The sequence below is a fragment of the Oncorhynchus mykiss genome, chromosome 3 (genome assembly GCF_013265735.2).
Source record: "Oncorhynchus mykiss isolate Arlee chromosome 3, USDA_OmykA_1.1, whole genome shotgun sequence".
NCBI lineage: Eukaryota > Metazoa > Chordata > Actinopteri > Salmoniformes > Salmonidae > Oncorhynchus > Oncorhynchus mykiss.
Window position 1 is genome coordinate 61,781,676 of NC_048567.1, and position 22,279 is coordinate 61,803,954.

Sequence of the window (22,279 nt, forward strand, 5' to 3'; positions counted from 1 at the left end):
TTTTAGAAATGTTAACACATTTCTAAAAAATAACAAACATAAATACCTTATTAGAATAAGGCTGTAACATAATAAAATGTGGAAAAAGTCAAGGGGTCTGAATACTTTCCGAATCCACTGTATAAGTGAATTTGTCCCAATACTTTTGGTCCCCTAAAATGAGGGGTCTATGTAGAAAAAGTGCTGTAATTTCTAAGCGCTTCACCCAAAATGGATTTATACTGAACAAAAATATAAACGCAACATGCAACATTTTCAGCAATTTGACTGAGTTGTAGTTCATATAACGAAATCAGTCAATTGAAATACATTTATTAGGCCCTAATTTACAGATTTCACATGACTGGGCAGGAGCGCAGCCATGGGTGGGCCAGGGAGGGCATAAGCACACCCACTTGGGAGCCAGGCCCACCCACTGTGGAGCCAGGCCCAGCCAATTAGAATGAGTTTTTCCCCACAATAGGGCTTTATTACAAACAGAAATGCTCCTCACTTTTATCAGCTGTCTGGGTGGCTGGACATTCCCGCAGGTGAAGAAGCTAGATTTTGAGGTTCTGGGCTGGTGTGATTACACGTGGTCTGCGGTTATGAGGCCGGTTGGACTCACTGCCAAATTCTCTAAAACGACGTTGGATGCGGCTTATGGTAGTGAGATTAACATTATATTATCTGGCAACAGCTCTGGTGGACATTCCTGCAGTCAGCATGCCAATTGCACGTTCCCTCAACATTTGAGACATCAGTGGCCTTTTATTGTCCCCAGTACAAGGTGTACCTGTGTAATGATCATGCTGTTTAATCAGCTTCTTGATATGCCACACCTTGAAATGCCACACACCTGATATGACACACCTCAGGTGGATGGATTATATTGGCAAAGGAGAAATGCTCACTATCAGGGACGTTAACAAATTTGTGCACAACATTTGAGAGAAATAAGCTTTCTGTGCATATGGAACATTTCTGGGATTTTTTTATTCCAGCTCATGAAACATGGGACCAACACTTTACATGTTGCGTTTGTATTTTTGTTCAGTATAAATACCCTCAAATTAAAGCAGACTGTTTGCAATTTAACCTCAGAGCCAAATCAAAATGAAATTGTCACTGTCACAATATTTTTGGAGCTCTGTATATCCTTTCTTAAACTTAAAGCCTTGATACTCTACAGTCTACAGTGTTACTACTCTAGGAGGAGTGTCTCCACCATAGGCTGAGCTAGTTGTTGAACAATGCTTTTACAAGCAGCACATTAATTATTGTGCACAGTGTATGAAGCCAAACTATTCCTCAACAAACTATCCTGGAAGTAAAACCTAAAGCCTTTTTCATGTAGATGCATGGTTCTATGTTTTAAACATGACTCTACCTGTGTTTACCTGACTTTACCTGTGTTTACCTGACTTTACCTGTGTTTACCTGACTTTACCCGTGTTTACCTGTGTGGTTTTCTCTCTTTCTATCACAATGCTTCCCTCAGCAAGGACAAGTTTGGAAGGTTTGCTCAGCTCTTCCCTAAATCTCTCCCTCTCCCTCTACCCTTCCTTGCTTTCCTACCAGTATCATGTCCCAGAATTACTTGTATGCTTTTCAGTACTAACAACGTTCACAATTCAACAAACAGGCCCATCCCAAATTTCAATTGAATCTCTCTGATTATTTCACTAGGTCAAAATAGATATCATATTTGCTAGTGTGAATTTTTTTCCAGTTGATTTCTTACATGATATCTAACAGTTGCAGACTATCTAGCTTGTTATGAAAAGCAGTGAGCAGCTATAGCCTAACAATTAGATCAGAATACATTATTTTGGTTTGTGAGCATCAAATTGAACAGTTTCACAGTTCCAGGACATGTGCACCACAAAAACAAAAATAATGTATCTTTAGGGATTGACGAGGCAATGGGAAGACATAGGGCCTAGTTGAATTCAGACACTTCATTTTGCAATTCAACACAGCTCTGCTCTCCTCTGCAAAATGAAAGTATTCCCTGCATGGATCCATGGCATCATATCACTAATCTTAAATCCAGTCTTGATCATATTGGGATTTGAACATTTATAACTGTTCTCATACTTCTATCAAGCTCATATTATTTCTTTACATGTCTGTCAGCTGTACTGTGTTCATTTGAGTGTATTGCGAACCTCAACTCTTACGTGTTATAGACTCAATACTAAAACATTGCTATTCCTGTTTTGTCAGGCTGAAGTGCATGCCCAGTGTCATATACCATACACCACCCTACCTCAAACATACATCTGCAAACTATTTGTTGCTTCTAACATCTAAAATGTAACAAACACACAGTTCAACTATCTTCTCTCCCAGTAGAAGTATGCCTATGCACTGCTTTCTCACTAACTGCTCTCCAACCTCCCATATACCACTCTGTCAGTAGAAATGTATTCTCTCTCTTTCTCTCTCTCTCTCTCTCTCTCTCTCTCTCTCTCTCTCTCTCTCTCTCTCTCTCTCTCTCTCTCTGTGTCTCTATCTCTGTGTCTCGCTCGCTCTCTCGCTTGCTCTCTCTCACACAGTCTCTCTCAATGTATTTTCAAGTCGTGACCGAAATACCACTTTCTTAATTTGACTTATCATCCTATCACTTCTTATCTGCCAATGTTTTGTTGTTGATATGTTGTTAGTATTATTGTTGATGCATCTTTAGCATTTGTCTGTGTTTTTGGCCCTCTTCATTATAGGCTTGTGGTGACCCCAAAGCAAAACCATCCTATCTAATAGACAAGAACCTGGAGTCCGCTGTCAAGTTCATTGTCAGAAAATTCCCAGCAGTTGAAACACGCAACAACAATGTAAGTCTGTCTTTTGCATGTATATTACATATATATTACATTCTATTTAAGCTAATTTTAAGCCTTTGTATCTATACTATATGTAGTCCTTTCTCTATTTGAACTACTAGGTCTGTACAATAAATGTTGTGTTTTGTCATATTTATTTTTTATTTTTTATTTTTTGGATCAAATAGGAATTGTAAATTAAATTGTATCTGAGATTCATCATCCTATCTTTTCATTATTGGTGTACCACCCACATGTACATTTCCATAAATGTTATGTTATGTATGCTAATTCTATCTTTATAGCTAAACATTTTCAGTACAACTAATATATTCTCACCATGTTTGTCTTTTCAAGTAATTTTTCTCCCCAATGCTCAGCTGTCACCGTTGGCTGGCTTTATATTTTGTTAGAAATGTTAAATTGCTTCTTTGGTGTAGCTGTGATGTGTTTTGCTATGTTGTTGTACTTTTTGCTGCAGTGTTTTATGTTTTACTGTCTGTGTTTTTCTTTTGCATGCTAAACTTCTTGGCTTTTTTCTGGAATATTCTTTTGGTAAGTTGAAGCTCCTCATAGTTCCTTTTTTTTCTACTGAGTGGCCGCAGATTCGACTTTTCTGGACTTTATTTCTCAACAGCTAAATGTCCCGACGCTTCTGAGCATGTACAGGATCCTATCCTTCTCTGCTCTACTCCTAGAGAACAGGCTAGTCTTGCGAAATGGTGCTCTTTTAATAAAGTTTGATCAAAGTTTAATCAATGTCTGCAAAAACACGATGATAGCATTCTACATAACAAAACTGACTATAATAGTATAACATTACTGTAAGACAAAAACAACAAGGTCATTTCTTATGAGATTTTAGGATGATTGAGCAAATGGTTGCATTTTTCTCTCATGTGACCAAAACTCAACAGGACGCGCCACTAAGCAAAATATGTGTTTTGATTGAAACTAAACACAGGTAGGCAATGCTACAGTGTGTTAACACCATCTGCTATAAAATTTGCTCACTGCATTCGGAAAGTATTCAGACCCTTTAACTTTTTCCACATTTTGTTAAGTTACAGCCTTATTCTAAAATTGATGAAATAGTTTTTTCCCTCCTCAATCTACACTTGGGGATGGGGAGTGTTGGTGCACAGATATTTTCAGGTCTTTCCAGAGATGTTCAATCAAGTTCAAGTCTGGGCTCTGGCTGTGCCACTCAAGGACATTCAGAGGCTTGTCCCGAATTCACTCCTGCATTGTCTTGGCTGTGCTTAGGGTGGTTGTCTTGTTGGAAGGTGAACATCCACCCCAGTCTGAGGTCCTGAGCGCTCTGGTGCAGGTTTTCATCAAGGATCTCTCTGGTCTTTGCTCCGTTTATCTTTCCCTCAATCCTGACTAGTCCCTGCCGCTGAAAAACATCCCCACAGCATGGTGCTGCCTCCACCATGCTGGTCTGGTTTCCTCCAGACTTGACAGTTGACATTCAGGCCAAAAAAATCAATCTTGGTTTCATGAGACCATAGAATCTTGTTTCTCATGGTCTGAGAGTCCTTTAGGTGCCTTTTGGCAAACTCCAAGGCTACATTCCAAACATATAAAAGACACACCCAATCCCCTCAGTCCTTAAATTAAGTGGACACTTCTGATGACATATCATGACGTCTGACGAGTATACACTTGCAGGGCGATGGAGGAAGGAATTTTAAATGGACCGCCCTTGCCTGGAAATTCGTCGCTCGTTCATCCCGCGATGATTGTGTTTTCAGACACCCTTAGCTTGTGGGTGCTTTATATGCGCTACAGTCAATTATGATTGCATGTCTACTTATATTAACTATATAATTAATAATATATGCCTACTGTATGATAGCTAGCAAATGTATTAGCTAACTAACGTTAGCCTGCCTAGCTGAAACATCTGAAGAAGAAAAATGTTTTATTTCTACAATTTCCAAAAGATAACCAAATAAAAACATCATTACGTTTATGAGACGTGTTTGTGCCGTCATGTGCATTAGTAGCACAATTTCAAAACTTTTACATTCGTTTTTACTTACACTTGTATGTTGACTTATCCATAGTGACGTTGAAGTTTAACATTTCGGCTGACTTTTCTTAGCGAATGTACAATCATTGCAAATTGAATTATGGGGCGTTTCAGGCCCTGAAGTGAACATAATTGTACATTCGCAAACTAGATCAAAAACGAGGGCTGAGGGGCTTACGTTGCAAACTCCCCTTGTTTGGCTAATCATTTGGACCGATGTCCAAGATGGTGACGGGGAGTCCCCCAAGGGCATAAGGCGAGGCTAAGTGGACGAGGGTGTCTTTTTATGAGTTTGAAATGCTGCCAAATTGGGCTGTCATGTGCCTTTTACTGAGGAGTGGCTTCCGTCTGCAGAGATGGTTGTCCTTCCACAGAAGAACTCTAGAGCTCTGTCAGAGTGACCATCGGGTTTTTGGTCACCTCGCTGACCGATGCCCTTCTCCCCCGATTGCTCAGTTTGGCATTGTTCGGAAAAGGCATTGTTTGTCACCAAACTGTTCCTGGATGGTTGGGAGAAGTTGCTCTCGGAGGATGTGTTGGTACCATTCTTTATTCATGGCTGTGTTCTTAGGCAAAATTGTGAGTGAGCCCACTCCCTTGGCTGAGAAGCAACCCCACACATGAATGGTCTCAGGATGCTTTTGTTAAGTTACAGCTTAATTTGAAAATTGATTAAATTACTTTTCTCCCTCATCAACCTACACACAATACCCCATAATGACAAAGCGAAAACCGGTTAAGAAATGTTTGCAAATTGCATGACACAGGACTGATGGTAGCGCTCACATTGTCTTCTCCGGACAAGCTTTTTTCCGGATGCCCCAAACAATCGGAAAGGGGATTCATCAGAGAAAATTACTTTACCCCAGTCCTCAGCAGTCCAATCCCTGTACCTTTTGCAGAATATCAGTCTGTCCCTGATGTTTTTCCTGGAGAGAAGTGGCATCTTTGCTGCCCTTCTTGACACCCGGTCATCCTCCAAAAGTCTTCGCCTTACTGTGCGTGTAGATGCACTCACACCTGCCTGCTGCCATTCCTGAGCAAGCTCTGTACGGGTGGTACCCCAATCCCGCAGCTGAATCAACTTTAGAAGACGGTCCTGGTGCTTGCTGGACTTTCTTGGGCGCCCTGAAGCCTTCTTCACAACAATTGAACCGCTCTCCTTGAAGTTCTTGATGATCCGATAAATGGTTGATTTAGGTACAATCTTACTGGCAGCAATATCCTTGCCTGTGAAGCCCTTTTTGTGCAAAGCAATGATGATGGCACATGTTTCCTTGCAGGTAACCGTGGTTGACAGAGGAAGAACAATGATTCCAAGCGCCACCCTCCTTTTGAAGCTTCCAGTCTGTTATTCGAACTCAATCAGCATGACAGAGTGATCTCCAGCCTTGTCCTCGTCAACACTCACACCTGTGTTAACGAGAGATTCACTGACATGATGTCAGCTGGTCCTTTTGTGGCAGGGCTGAAATACAGTGGAAATGTTTTTGGGGGATTCAGTTCATTTGCATGGCAAAAAGGGACTTTGCAATTAATTGCAATTCATCTGATCACTCTTCATAACATTCTGGAGTATATGCAAATTGCCATCATACAAACTGAGGCAGCAGACTTTGTGAAAATTAATATTTGTGTCATTCTCAAAACTTTTGGCCAGGTCTGTATATAGTCAGGTGTGTGCCTTTCCAAATCATGTCCAATCAATTGAATTTACCACAGGGGGACTCCAATCAAGTTGTAGAAACATCTCAAGGATGGAAACAGGATACACCTGAGCTCAATTTCGAGTCGCATAGCAAAGGGTCTGAATACTTTTTTAAATAAGGTATTTCTTATAAGTTATTTCTGTTTTTTGCAATACATTTGCAAACATTTCTTAACCTAATTTCGCTTTGTCATTATGGGGTATTGTGTGTAGGGAGAAAAGTAATTTAATCAATTTTCGAATTAAGCTGTAACTTAACACATTGTGGAAAAAAAGTCAAGGAGTAGGAATACTTTCCGAATGCACTGTAATTCAAAACAACACAACACTGTTCTGCTTCTAAACAACGCTATACCTCAAGAAGATCTAAGTGCATAACTTGCATTGGTATTCAGATGCTGCGTGGATGTTTCACCGGTAAAACTTGAATGAATTATCATTCATAATTGACAGTAGACATGTGAAAGGAGGTTGTCTACGAGTAGAGCAGAGACTGAGTGTAAAGTAGAGAATCCCGCACATGCGCAGAAGCTTAGGACTTTTAGCTGTCGGGAAGAAGGGTCCATTAAAGTCAGATCCGCAGCCTATGACTTTTTTCTATGTTTTGCATGTTCTCTTATTTTCTATGTAGTAGATTCTTGTTTAAGTAATATTGCTAATGATTCATGTTTTTATCATCTTTCACACCTCAAGATCGTTCAAGTTTTTCTATACTGCTAGGTAACAGTTAACTGTTAGGTAAAATTTTGTTAGGTTTTTGTTTGAAAAGTAGAATAAGTAACATTTATGTTGTAGGGAAAGAGACCAGGGCTGTCTAACAAATGGCACCCTATTCTCAATATAGTGCAGTACTTTTAACCAGAGCCCTATTGGCCCTGGTCAAAAGAAGCACTCTACATAAGGAATAGGGAATATGAATAGGGTGCCAATTGGGATGCACACCAAAGATAACAATCCAGCCAACATGACTTCACATTTGGTTTGTGAGAGGCTATCATTGGCTAAATAAAGGCCCCATTGTGACAGTGCTAAAATGCAGAGATGTTATCAAGCGCAACATTAGTATTTTGGAATAATAAAGTTGTTTTTTGCTTAGAGCGCTACGTTTTTGAGTTGTCAAAATGTCACCCTGACCCGTTGTGTGATATCCTTGGTAGTATTTCTCAGGATATCAAGGGATGTTAACAGATTGAGACCACTTACACTATCCAGAGAAAACATGCACTACCAAGCACAGATGGCAATGGGAACAAATTCATGATGAAGTATAAGATGTTACCACCATACTACCAGATTCCATCAGCCTATTTTACTGTGCTCATCATTCATTATCCATACCATTAAGCTTTGTGTGTCCTGTAAAGTTGAACTTGAATATAAAAACAAAATGTTTCAGTTTACAACCATGTTTTTCTTTACTTCTACAGCAACAGCTTGCACAACTACAAAAAGAGAAGTCTGAAATCCTTAAGAATTTAGCGTTGTATTACTTCACATTCGTAGATGTGATGGAATTTAAGGTATGTGCAACTAAGCATCATTCAATGTAGTGAAAAAAGAGTATCTTATATCTTAACATTAAAAACCAAAGTCTATCAGAATTCCAGTCATTCCAATAAATGTTATATCACTTGATCTTCAAGAATAGGACCTGGAAATATGGAAGTATAGATTAGCCAAATTGTTTTACCTGAGCATAACCCCACAACTAAGGACTTATTGGCCAGCCCTACACTGTTGTTTATGATTTTTGTTGTCATGGAGGACTGATTGGGCTCATTGATTCGAGTTGAAAAATAAATGCTACGCTCATGGAATGTTTAAAGGGCAAATCCACAGAGGAAACTATAGCAAAACGGTCTCCCTATCTCTGTTTTGGTGAAAAGCTGAGGGATGGGCCTGGAGAAATAAACCACTCTCAGATTAATAGACATAGCTATGGATGCAAGGACTGATCATCCATGATATCAAAATTGTTTTAACCATGTTATGAGACTATACAGTGTTTGTTTACATTTTGGGTTCTCATGTAGTGTGACAGTTGAACTAAACTCATGAGGCATTTATAAGTTATATTCTTCAAGAATCAATGGATGTATAGATGTATATTTATACGTCCAAAAATGGATGTAGCAACTACAGATTGCCCCTTTTAAGTCTATCAAAAGTGTGTGAGTTTTAGCATGTGTCCATTAGACCTATGGATTTTGTTTGTTTGTTAGCAGCATGAATTAGATTGAGCAATAAAAGCCACTGGTTTCAAAAACAATGATTTATAGGCAGCTTGAACTTGTTGAATTCAACCATTATTATTAAAATTAGAAATGTGAACAGCGATCCACAACAACCACAATTCGTAAGGCGCAAATAGCTAAATGAGAGAGCAGCAGTGTGATTCACATCAATGTAGATATCAATAATAAGTGATATCCGTATCGCCATAGACTACACCACTGCTGTCATCCTTACCTCCAAGCGTTTATTCAATTTGGATCATCTTTGGATGCCGACAGCAGTCGCACCATTGGAAGACGTGTTGGACTGTAGCCTACAAAAGCCCATTCCTGCTCTTTTCCCGCGATCCAACTACACATTTGGTGTGTCATCATAGTGGTCTCTGATTTATGGTCAGACTCACTCAGGTGGAACAAACTTGCCTTTTTTCAATGCTGATTTGAATGTCATTGAGCAAACATTCTTTCTCAATTTAAAAGTAATCCTCAGAAGTAATCATCTAGTTTTTCAAAAGTATCTGTAATCTGATTAGAATATTTTAGCTGGTAACGTTACAGATTACAGTTACGTTACTCCTCAACCCTGATTGTACATGTATAATGATAATCCATCACAAATAATAGTTACTTATCATCAAGTTACTATACTGTGAAATGTACATCCGTCTAATATCTTTCTCTCCTTCCAGGACCATGTCTGTGAGCTACTGAACACTATCGATGCTTGCCAAGTCTTCTTTGATATTGTAAGTTAAAAGGCACATTGATCTGTACATAGCATAACAGGATGCTTTCTCAAATGTTTTCTCAAAGATTATATTTCATACACTGCCTTCAGAAAGTAGAATTAGTCCTTTTGGAAGTTTTTCTTGGTAAGCCATTTTCATTATTTTTGTCTCTGTTGTTTAGCACCCCTTCTTTCCTTTGTTTGCTTAAGCGGAGGCCCACCTGAACTCTTGCCTTCAGAAAGTATTCATACCCCTTGACCTATTCCACATGTTATTGTGTTACAGCCTGGATTCAAAATTGAGTATAATTCTCACCAATCTACACACAATACCCCATAATGACAAAGGGAAAACAACATGTTTTTTGAAATTTTAGCAAATGTATTGAAAATGAAATACAAAAATATCTAATTTAAGTATTCACACCCCTAAGTCAATACTTTGTAGAAGCATCTTTGGCCGTGATTACATCTTTGTCTTTCTGTGTAAGTCTCTTAAGAGCTTTCCACACTTGGATTGTGCAACATTTGCCCATTATTCTTTTCAAAATTCTTCAAGCTCTGTCAAATTGATTGCTGATCATTGCTAGACAACTATTTTCAGGTCTTGATATAGATTTTCAAGTAGATTTAAGTCAAAACTGTAACTCATCCACTCACGAACATTCACTGTTTTCTTGGTAAGCAACTCAGTGTAGATTTGGCCTTGTATTTTAGGTTATTGTCCTGCTGAAAGGTGAATTAATCTCCCAGTGTCTGATGGAAAGCAAACTGAACCAGGTTTTTCTCTGGGATTTTGCCTGTGCTTAGCTCCATTCCGTTTATTTTTTATCCTGAAAAACTCCCCAGTTCTTAACGATTACAAGCATACCCATAACATCATGCAGCCAACACAATGCTTGAAAATATGTAGAGTGGAACTCAGTAATGTGTTATTTTGGATTTGCCCCAAACATAACAGTTTGTGTTCTGGACAAAAAGTGAATTGCTTTGCCAAATTCTGTCAGTAATACTTTAGTGCCTTTTTGCAAACAGGATGCATGTTTTGGAATATTTGTATTCTGTAGAGGAATCTTTCTTTTCACTCTGTCAATTAGCTTAGTATTGTGGAGTAACTATAATGTTGTTGACCCATTCTCAGTTTTTTTTCCTATCATAGCCATTAAACTCTGGAACAGTTTTAAAGCCACCATTGGCCTTGTGGTGAAATCCCTGAGCGGTTTCCTTCCTCTCTGGCAACTGAGTTAGGAAGGATGCCTGCATCATTATAGTGACTGGGTGTATTAATACACCATACAAAGTGTAATTAATAGCTTCACCATGCTCTAAGGGATATTCAATGTCTGCTTTTTTTATTTTTACCCATCAACCAATAGGTGCCCTTCTTTGCGAGGCATTGGAAAACCTACCTGGTCTTTCTGGTTGAATCTGTGTTTGAAATTCACTGCTCGACTGAGGGACTTTACAGATAATTGAATGTGTAGGGCACAGAGATGAGGTAGTCATGTTAAACACTATAATTGCACACAGAGTCCATGCAACTTATTATGCAACTTTTTTAAAGCACATTTTTTACTCCTGAACTTTAGGCTTGCCATAACAAAGAGGTTGAAATCTTATTGACTCAAACATTTCTAAAAACATAATTCCCCTTTGACATTATGGGCTATTGTGTGTAGGCCAGTGACAAAAATATCTACAGTTAATCCATTTTTAATTCAGGTGTAACACAACAAAATGTGGAAAAAGTAAAGGTGTGTGAATACTTTCTGAAGGCATTGTAGATTGAAATGTTTTTAGGTTCAGATTTAATAGTTTGGATGTAGATTCTATTTTTGTTCCCATATCTCTTTTTTTACAGACTGTAAACTTTGACCTGACCAAGAACTACCTTGACTTAGTAGTGACCTACACTAACCTAATGATGCTATTGTCTCGGATTGAAGAGAGGAAAGCTATCATTGGCCTCTACAACTACGCCCATGAAATGACACATGGATCAAGGTATGTAGGGTGGTGTCTCTTCCTGTCTATGTCCTTTCTCTGGCTCATCTCTGAAATGTTCGATCTGCATTTGCACCATCCCTGTAAAATAATATTAAGATCATACTTTAACACATTGTTAACGTACTGTTATACCAATTGACAGTGGCCGTATATTAAAATCACGCAGTAATATAAAAATGCATTCTTAAAACATTGTATGGTAGTTACAGACCTAGTTTAGACCTAGTTTAGATACACCTGAGAACTACCAATGTCAACAACATCTTTATTTGTATTTATTTTTTTATTTAGTGATCGAGAGTACCCGAGGCTGGGACAGATGATTGTTGACTACGAGAACCCGCTGAAAAAGATGATGGAGGAGTTTGTTCCCCATGGGAAGGTGAATATAAAGTGTCACCTGTTTCTCAACATTTTATGTTCTTTTCCTGAGCACTGACAATGAAAATACATATTTTGGTTACAATTTATAATATAACTTTCGGTTACACTTGTATGCATATATTGCTTATACAGTTTTATAAATGTATAAATAGTTGATTAATGCTTGTTCATGAAAGTTATTATTAACTGTCATAAACCAATATATCTCTCTCTCCTCCCTCCCCTGTAGTCGTTGTCAGACGCCCTGCTCTCCCTCCAGATGGTGTACCCCAGGAGAAACCTGTCTGCTGACCAGTGGAGGAACGCACAGCTACTCAGTCTCATCAGTGCACCCAGCACCATGCTCAACCCAGCCCAGTCAGACACAGTGAGAACCCAATATATAGCATATTCCACTTAGTTTTGATACAAAGGGATGTGTACAGTACAGTGGGTGTGTACAGTAATGTGATCCCCGCAGGAGTTTAACCTATTACTATGGTGTTGCTAGTGCTACATCTTTCAAATCACACCATTTTCTGCTCACAGGCATGTGCATTTACCTATGATTCTGATTTGTTCTAGATGCCCTGTGAATACTTGTCCCTGGACGCCATGGAGAAGTGGATAGTTTGTAAGTGTTTGTTTTTATTTAACCTTTATTTAACTAGGCAGGTCAGTTAAGAACAAATTCTTATTTACAATGACGGCCTACCCCGGCCAAACCCGAAAGACGCTGGGCCAATTGTGCGCCGCCCTATGGGACTACCAATCACGGCCGGATGTGATGCAGCCTGGATGTGTGCATAGAGTGGAGTCTGATCTAATTGATTTAATAGGTTTATACCATTGGAGGGAAGGGGGAGCGTGATCGTTTTTAATTGTAATTCATTGTTCAGGTACAGGCTTGTGAAGTCATACAACACTTTAAAAAATATAAATCAGTTGAAATATTCTCATTCTGCACAAATACTGTTCAAAATCATATTTCTGTGCCTCTAACTTTCTACCTGACTCTAACTTTTGATTGTCAGTTGGCTTCATTTTATGTCACGGGGTCCTGAACAGTGATCAGGCAGCTCTGAGCCTGTGGAAGCTGGCTCTTCAGAGCAGCACCTGCCTCTGTCTCTTCAGAGACGAGGTGTTCCACATCCATAAGGCTGCTGAGGACCTGTTCATCAACATCCGCGGGTGAGGGACACTAACTTTCTGAGCTAGTTTCCTGAAGCTAGATTAAGCCTAATCCTGGACTGAAAAGCATGCTCAATGGGTACAGTTTGAGCATATTCCCAGACAGCTGTTAAGTGTGTGTGTGAGTAAGTATGTTAACTATTCTCCCTTTTCATTTCATAGCTACAACAAGCGTGTGAATGACATCAAAGAGTGCAAAGAACAAGCTCTGTCACATGCGTAAGTGCCTCATAAATGCATCTTATTGCACCAAGAGGTTTTAAATGGTATTTGTCACAGTATCCTCTCATTATGAAATTGTTGCCAATTGGTTTTTGTTTTGTTACAGAGGTTTGATGCACAGAGAAAGACGCAAGTTCCTGAGATCTGCCCTGAAGGAGCTGGCCACAGTCCTATCTGACCAGCCAGGGTTACTGGGGCCTAAGGTACTGCACTAGTGCTCTATTTTGGTATTTTTACACTTTTTGTATTTAGACAGTATGGAAATCAGATGGGGGTACGGCAGGTGGGAGAAACAGTGGGAAGGGTGGACACAGGGATTGAACCCCAGTCTCAAGTGGGAAGATTTGTATGTGTGACTCCTGCTAGGAGTGTTGCCACTTAATGACGGCTCTTCACCTACCCTGCTGCGCGACTGCTCTCTAGTTGTGTTAACATGATAATGTTACATAAGACTAATGTAGCGGACACAAGTCAGGCAGGGTTTTATTTAATTTATTTTATTTAACCTTTATTTAACCAGGTAGGCTAGTTGAGAACAAGTTCTCATTTGCAACTGCGACCTGGCCAAGATAAAGCATAGCAGTGTGAACAGACAACACAGAGTTACACATGGAGTAAAGTCAATAACACAGTAGAAAAAAAAGAGAGTCTATATACATTGTGTGCAAAAGGCATGAGGAGGTAGGCGAATAATTACAATTTTGCAGATTAACACTGGAGTGATAAATGATCAGATGGTCATGTACAGGTAGAGATATTGGTGTGCAAAAGAGCAGAAAAGTAAATAAATAAAAAGAGTATGGGGATGAGGTAGGTAAAATTGGGTGGGCTATTTACCGATAGACTATGTACAGCTGCAGCGATCGGTTAGCTGCTCAGATAGCAGATGTTTGAAATTGGTGAGGGAGATAAAAGTCTCCAACTTCAGCGATTTTTGCAATTCGTTCCAGTCACAGGCAGCAGAGAACTGGAACGAAAGGTGGCCAAATGAGGTGTTGGCTTTAGGGATGTTCAGTGAGATACAACTGCTGGAGCGCGTGCTATGGGTGGGTGTTGCCATCGTGACCAGTGAACTGAGATAAGGCGGAGCTTTACCTAGCATGGACTTGTAGATGACCTGGAGCCAGTGGGTCTGGCGACGAATATGTAGCGAGGGCCAGCCGACTAGAGCATGCAGGTCGCAGTGGTGGGTGGTATACGGTGCTTTAGTAACAAAACGGATGGCACTGTTATAAACTGCATCCAGTTTGCTGAGTAGAGTGTTGGAAGCTATTTTGTAGATGACATCGCCGAAGTCGAGGATCGGTAAGATAGTCAGTTTTACTAGGGTAAGTTTGGCGGCGTGAGTGAAGGAGGCTTTGTTGCGGAATAGAAAGCCGACTCTAGATTTGATTTTAGATTGGAGATGTTTGATATGAGTCTGGAAGGAGAGTTTACAGTCTAGCCAGACACCTAGGTACTTATAGATGTCCACATATTCTAGGTCGGAACCATCCAGGGTGGTGATGCTAGTCGGGCATGCGGGTGCAGGCAGCGAACGGTTGAAAAGCATGCATTTGGTTTTACTAGCGTTTAAGAGCAGTTGGAGGCCACGGAAGGAGTGTTGTATGGCGTTGAAGCTCGTTTGGAGGTTAGATAGCACAGTGTCCAAGGACGGGCCGGAAGTATACAGAATGGTGTCGTCTGCGTAGAGGTGGATCAGGGAATCGCCCGCAGCAAGAGCAACATCATTGATATATACAGAGAAAAGAGTCGGCCCGAGAATTGAACCCTGTGGCACCCCCATAGAGAGGGGGTTGCTCATAGCCCCGCCTGCGAGCTTCAAATCCAGTGTCTTGGTCTAACGGTCTAAGACGTTGGTTGCTCCAGTGGGAGACCTGAGTTTATATCCCGTGTGTTACACAAACAACACTGCAATACTGCTCTAGTTGTGTTAATATGGTAATGGAGTTGGACTAACACAATCTAGATTACTGGGCCCTAAGATACCACACTACTGCTCTCTAGTTATGATAATGTTACATTAGACCAGGGGTCTCCAACAGGTCCACCTATTGAGTAGCACGCCAAACAACTCTGAAAATAGATACAATTTTCACGTTCCACCGCAAACTGTCATAAACACATCTCACAAGTATCAGACATCACATCTCCCAGGTACTATCTAATCAATGCAACATTAACATTATCCCGGGATCCTGGGATAAAAACTTTGCAGAACCATCGCTAGACTGCACTCCTCACTCGATAGATTCACAATTAAATGGCCAGATGCACAAAAATGTTTTATTCAGATATGAGTTGAGCGTTGCCATGGACTCAGAACATCCAATTTTGTTGTTCTCTATGAACAATTGTAATTTCGAGAGTGGAAATATATATATATATATATAAAAACCAGAAAAAATACAACTGAGGAAACATAATTTGGGAAAATATATAACTGAATTTTAATATTTTTTTAAAACAGATTTTATAGGCCCCCACTTAGAGTTGTTTATTAACCAATATTTTACAAAGTATATTGACAAAAAACATAGTACACTACTTTCTCTAGTACAGTAAGGACCCAGTAAGAGTTGCAGGGAAGAGGAGAAGAGAAGAATGTGCCTATTTGAAAGCTAGAAGAAAAATTGTAGCTCATGACATACACCACAGTTGTCTACTTATCTTAACACGATAATGTTACATCATAATAACACTAGTGGGCAGCATGTAGCCTAGTGGTTAGCGCGTTGGGCCAGTAACCGAAAGGTTGTTGGTTTGAATACCTGAGCCGACAAGGTAAAAAATCGGTCAATGTGCCCTTAATCCTAATTTGCTCGAGGGCCATGGTACTACTATGGCTGACCCTGTAAAACAACACATTTCACTGCACCTATCCTGTGTATGTGACAATATAAAATATTTATTTATTTTCTAGTCTTTTTTTTTGTTGAGTTGGACTAGCACTATCTGCACTCTAGTTTTGTTAACATGATTGTGCTAGTTGGACTAACTGTAAAGTGATCAGAGGATTAGGATTCAAATCCTGAAAGACGTGACTAATTGATGGATGAAAGTAACTATATAACTTGACTCCTGTCCTCTTCGTAGGCCCTGTTTGTGTTCATGGCTCTGTCATTCGCTCGGGATGAGATCATTTGGCTGCTACGACATGCAGACAACATCCAGAAGAAGAGCACAGATGACTTTATTGACAAGTAAGACACATCCTACTGATTCAACTTGTAACTATGGGATTTCCCTTTACCCCTCATGAAATGTTGTGGCACTGTGTTTACCTCCTTGAAAAGTCTGTGTCAAAATGTTTCTTCATGGCACTTTTGTTCTTGCTTGATTTTGGCCATTAGGAGACTGAAAGTGATGTGTCTTAACTTGAATGTTGACATGCACCGTTTTGTGGGACAATATCAAAAGCAGAGAAAGTAAAGAACATTTTTGAGTAAAATGACCCTTTAAGGAATGCCATGGTGTGAAGGAGTATTGAGCATACTAATGAAGTGTAGGTCTATTCTGTTCTTTTAGATAACTCTTGCTATTCTATGTCCTCAGGCACATTGCAGAGCTGATCTTTTACATGGAGGAACTGAGGGCCCACGTGAGGAAGTATGGTCCTGTCATGCAGAGATACTACGTCCAGTACCTGTCTGGCTTTGACGCCGTGGTGCTCAACGAGCTAGTACAGGTGAGACTGCTCTCTGGAGCGAACATTGGTTTGCCTCCCAAATGGCACCCTATTCCGTATATTGCAATACTTTTGACAATGGTTCCTAGAGCTCCGGTCAAAAATAGTTTACCTAATGTAGGGAATAGGGTGCAATTTTGTATATTTAGTCAATGTTATCCCTTTGTTTCATAATATCCTAGTATTTATTATATATTATAAACTGGGTGGTTCGAGCCCTGAATGCTGATTGGCTGACAGCCATGGTATATCAGACCATATACCACGGGTATGACAAAACAGTTATTTTTACTGCTCTAATTACATAGGTAAACAGTTTATAATAGCAATAATGTAACCTCGGGGGTTTGTGATATATGGCCAATATACCATGGCTAAGGGCTATATCCAGGCATTAACGGGGTTCTTCAATAATTTGGCAAAATATTTGTTTGATGTGCATTTTTTATGTGTAGCTGTTTAGTTACGTGGGGAATTTATCACACAACATCAGCTGATTCAGGAAAGGGTTTTCTGAATGATAGTCAAGTGATAAAGATCGTGTGTGATACTGCAGACGATTGAACAACAGCCAAAGTGCGGGAATTAATGTTCATCTGGAGAATTGACAGAACATTTTGGTGTCTGTTGTTACGGCGGTCAAGATAATTATCCGTGGACAATATTGGCAAGATCAAATCAAATTGTATTGGTCACATATACATATGTGACAGATGTTATCGCGGGGTGTAGCGAAATGTTGTGGTTGTAGTTCAATTCCTGAGGTAAGATTACTGTCCGTGTACGTTTTTTGATTTCCGAGTTCAAATGGAGCAATCAGGAGGGTGAAAACGGCGTATTTATTCTTTTTTTTTTATAGAAATAGAAAAAAATAAAAATGTGTTTTTTGTTTTTGCGTTTAAAACCAAGCCCTAACCCTAACCCTTCATATTTTGATTTTCACATGTGGGTGGGGTTAACTGTTGATTGCCTGTCATTGGTTAAGTGCAAAGCCAACATTTCCTGTCCTTTCAAAGTAGGAGTTCACCCTTCTAACTCCATTCTATGAAATAATTATTTATTAATTCATCGATTAATAGCTGCACATACCGTGCCACAGTGCCAAGATTAAGTAAGATTTCTCAATTTCTGCATAAGATTTAATGTGTATTGACTTATTAATGAACTGCTGTTACTGTAAATGGTTAGCAGACTGATATATCCTAGCTACCTTATTAACCATTGGTTATCTTATTAAATGATGCCATACAGCCAAAACAACAGTATATATTGATAGACTAGAGATATTCCCCTAGCTATAGTTAGTCAGTGGTTGCACATCTAACTAGCTGGAATGAAGCAATAATGTGAATAGTAGACATGCAAACTGTTTACAGCAGGTCTTCAGCTACACAGAGTTGTCTGATCAGCCTGATAGGGTGCCGTGGGTGTGTCCAGCTTACACCTGTGCAAATCCATGCTGTAGATCCACCACACACCTCAAGGATTGTGGGGCCCTGTCCAGAAGCAATCCCTAGCTCCTACCCCTAGACACTTGTTGAGATCTGAGAGGATTTGAACAGATGTAAGCAATATTGCCAAAATTTCACCAAGCCTTTCAGAGGGTACGGTGGAGGTCTCACCATGTCACCACCCATCAAACAATCCCTCTCAGATCTCCACAAATGTGACTCGTTTCAGGAAACTAGGTGTATGTCATGTGTCGCTACTTCACAGGAGCCATTTGAACATAAACCTTTTTTTTAATCTAAATGCGTTTATTTGGCAGGAATGCCTTCTGGAACGTGAACTTTCATGTGCCTTAATAACAAACTTGTATGCCATCTGTAAATACAAATAAAATGGTTAAATTACCAGCCTAGTTGGTTTAGCCACGAAAAAGTGAGCAACCTTCACAATAGCCATGATTGGCTGAGATAATGCCGAGAGATGAGTTCGGATTGGTCTGCCATGTATTGTGCTTCTGTCTATAGTATGAGCTGGTCAGTATGTGTAGGTAATCCTTTCTAACTCTCCACTTTCTGGAGGACCTAGTTTTGAAATCAGTGGAATTAGAGTATGATAGCTAAGGAGATGGAGGAAATCCTGGCATTTGATTGCAAATATGCAGATGGAGTCGAAAAGAGAATACACAGAAGGCTGTTGTATAAAACATTACATCTTCAATCTAAGGGCTAGCATGGCATCCGTGACAGAGAGGGAGAAGCATCCAAATCAAATTGTATTGGTCACATACACGCGTTTAGCAGATGTTATTGCGGGTGTAGCGAAATGCTTGTGCTTCTAGTTCTGACAGTGCAGCAATATCTAACAAGTAATATCTAACAATTTCACAACATATACCCAATACACAGAAATCTAAGTAGTGCGCAGTGCGCGCTAACCAAGGTTGCCAGGTGCACTGTGTTTCCTCCGACACATTGTTGCAGCTGGCTTCCGGGTTGGATGCGCGCTGTGTTAAGAAGCAGTGCGGCTTGGTTGGTTGTGTATCGGAGGACTCATTCAACCTTCGTCTCTCCCGAGCCCGTACGGGAGTTGTAGCGATGAGACAAGATAGTAGCTACTAAAAAAACAATTGGATACCACGAAATTGGGGAGAAAAGGGGGGTAAAATAAAAAAAATAAAAACACACAAAAAATAATAGACTAATAATAGATTATAGATTATAGATTATTATTTAATAATAGATTATTAAAGTGACTAGTGTTCCATTTATTAAAGTGGCCAATGATCTCAAGTCTGTGTAGTCTGCAGCAGCCTCTCTGTGCGAGTGATGGCCATCCATGTAAGAGAGTCTAGCTAGCTACATTTTCAGATATTACATGTTTTTAACTTTGTCAAAGTAATTTTAATGTCAACTGTAACGTTACGTGTAGTAATATTTGTATCTCAGAGCCATTTGCATCGCTAGTTATAGTCTAATATTAGCTAGCTAACATTGAACCTGGTTGATTAGCTACCTCCAGATTCACTCATAATATGAGTTGGTATTATGGTTCATTGTTTAACTTGCTAGCTACATGCCTAAACAAAAGACTCCACTATGCAAGTTACTATTTAAATATAATGTTTATGATGTCACTGCGACACCTATCGATAGATTTAGCAGGTAGATTTTAGAGCACTCTCGTCTGAGTGTGCCAGAGCGCAGAATAACTGATGAATTTATGAGCGCTCAACACCCGTTGAATATGGCCGGTGTCAGTAAACGTTAGGAAAAAAGTATAATACATGTTTTGCCAGCTGCACAGTCGCAGTCACCAACGCTCTGGAAAACATAAAATAAGCCTAACCAGCTCTGCTATGGCGTGTAAAATGGTCAGAGTGAGCTGTTCTCTCATTTGTGCCTGGAAGTAGCTAGCAAGCTAGCCAATGTTAGCCAGTTAGCATTGGTGCTTGACTGATGTTGTTAGGTCAGAACACTCAGAACAACCCTACTCCTCGGCCAGGGATCAAGGAAATGCAAATGTTTCCCCCATTCCTCACCTCCCTCTTAAAGCACATTTGGGGAGAGGAGTGAAGGTTCCTCCCCTCAGGCTACAATGCACTTTCAAGGAGAGGCAAGGATGGGAGGAAATAAGGACAGAGGAAGCAAGAATTTGACGGCTAGTTTTCAGACACAGACTCACACACACACAAGGCTTGAAGAGTTTACTGATTATAATGATTTCATTATTGGTTATTATTGTCAATGATTTTGTTGACAAAACCCATTGTATTATACTATTGTATTAAATTATTATATCACCTATTAAAACATATAGACATGCTGTTTATTTTTTTCTGAGGGTGATTGACCATCATCTTGAACTTCTTCCATTTTCGAATAATTGCGCCAACAGTTGTTGCCTTCTCACCAAGCTGCTTGCCTATTGTCCTGTAGCCCATCCCAGCCTTGTGCAGGTCTACAATTTTATCCCTAATGTTCTTACACAGATCTCTGGTCTTGGCCATTGTGGAGAGGTTGGAGTCTGTTTGTTTGATTGAGTGTGTGGACAGGTGTCTTTTATACAGGTAACGAGTTCAAACAGGTGCAGTTAATACAGGTAATGAGTGGAGAACAGGATGACTTCTTAAAGAAAAACTAACAGGTCTATGAGAGCCAGAATTCTTACTGGTTGGTAGGTGATCAAATACTTATGTCATGCAATAAAATGCAAATGAATTATTTAAAAATCATACAATGTGATTTTCTGGATTTTTGTTTTCGATTCCATCTCTCACAGTTGAAGTGTACCTATGATAAAACATTACAGACCTCTACATGCTTTGTAAGTAGGAAAACCTGCAAAATTGGCAGTGTATCAAATACTTGTTCTCCCCACTGTATATCAAAGCATTTAGAGATGTTGACCCTGATGTCACACATTGGCCCATTTATTTATGGTAAGACCCATATGCAGGTTGATATTTTGAAGGGAAAAAAGCAGAGCTGACCACTAGATGGAGACCAAGTATTTTGTTGATGTTATTCTTTGCTTGGCCACATCTCGCTCTCTGAGATGCAATGTAAAACTCTCTTGTATTTGCTCAGTTGATCCCCTCACAGCATTCTACTGTAAACAGTGTCTGAGGCTTTCCTCTGCTCTCCTCTAGAATCTGTCCGTCTGTCCTGAGGATGAGTCCATCATCATGTCCTCCTTCGTCAATACCATGACGTCCCTCAGCGTCAAACAAGGTATTCAACCTAACACGGCCTGCCACTCATATTACAGAAATAACATAAATATATACAGTTTCTCATTTAGACCCATGTTGTTGATCCAACCTAAAAGAGAGTTAATTCCATCTTTTTGCTGTATATGTTCCAGTTTAGAAAACCTCTACTTGTATTGGCCAATGCTTACCGTAGTTGTTTTTATGTTGACCCGACCTAACACAATTAAATGTATTCTGTTGCGGTACAGTAAATATTCCAGTTTAGAAAATGTCTAATTAATCATGCTTAGTTGTTTTTATCTATCTATATTAGCCTTAAGCACTAAAAGCCTTTGTCTGTGGAGACAGGTGTTGTTTTGGTAATGGCTGAGTGATGGACAGATGAAAGGAGGGAGGGCAGATGGTGGGCTGAGTAGGAGCCTGAGCCGCTCTCCACCTCTCCTCCCGCTCCCCTCCCTCCTGTGTCCTCCTGTGTCATGGTGATCCCATATCTGAGTGAATTGTCTCTGTCGGTGTTACAGTGGAAGACGGGGACGTGTTTGATTTCAGGGGCATGAGGCTGGACTGGTTCAGATTGCAGGTAAGACGCCATCAGGAAAATGAGACTAGCTTTGTGGCTGTGAGGCAGACCTGGGTT

General features: G+C 39.9%; 1 protein-coding gene across 9 annotated transcripts in view; it reads left to right on the forward strand.

Annotated features, from left to right (window-relative positions):
- The window catches only part of LOC110520324 (nck-associated protein 1), a 58,981-nt gene that overhangs the window by 8,243 nt on the left and 28,459 nt on the right, over nucleotides 1-22,279 (forward strand). For 2 of the 9 annotated variants that reach the window (XM_036974828.1, XM_036974829.1), the window contains exons 2-16: nucleotides 1,481-1,498; nucleotides 2,706-2,816; nucleotides 7,978-8,070; nucleotides 9,474-9,530; nucleotides 11,373-11,515; nucleotides 11,810-11,900; nucleotides 12,132-12,269; nucleotides 12,467-12,515; nucleotides 12,916-13,072; nucleotides 13,235-13,291; nucleotides 13,401-13,497; nucleotides 16,391-16,497; nucleotides 16,850-16,982; nucleotides 21,580-21,660; nucleotides 22,154-22,222. In XM_036974828.1, the coding sequence (XP_036830723.1) occupies nucleotides 1,481-1,498; nucleotides 2,706-2,816; nucleotides 7,978-8,070; nucleotides 9,474-9,530; nucleotides 11,373-11,515; nucleotides 11,810-11,900; nucleotides 12,132-12,269; nucleotides 12,467-12,515; nucleotides 12,916-13,072; nucleotides 13,235-13,291; nucleotides 13,401-13,497; nucleotides 16,391-16,497; nucleotides 16,850-16,982; nucleotides 21,580-21,660; nucleotides 22,154-22,222 (1,401 nt within the window). Of the gene's footprint in view, nucleotides 1-1,480; nucleotides 1,499-2,705; nucleotides 2,817-3,305; nucleotides 3,360-7,977; nucleotides 8,071-9,473; nucleotides 9,531-11,372; nucleotides 11,516-11,809; nucleotides 11,901-12,131; nucleotides 12,270-12,466; nucleotides 12,516-12,915; nucleotides 13,073-13,234; nucleotides 13,292-13,400; nucleotides 13,498-16,390; nucleotides 16,498-16,849; nucleotides 16,983-21,579; nucleotides 21,662-22,153; nucleotides 22,223-22,279 lie in introns of those variants that run through there. The other 7 variants (XM_036974830.1, XM_036974831.1, XM_036974833.1 and 4 more) reach the window with 7 other exon arrangements.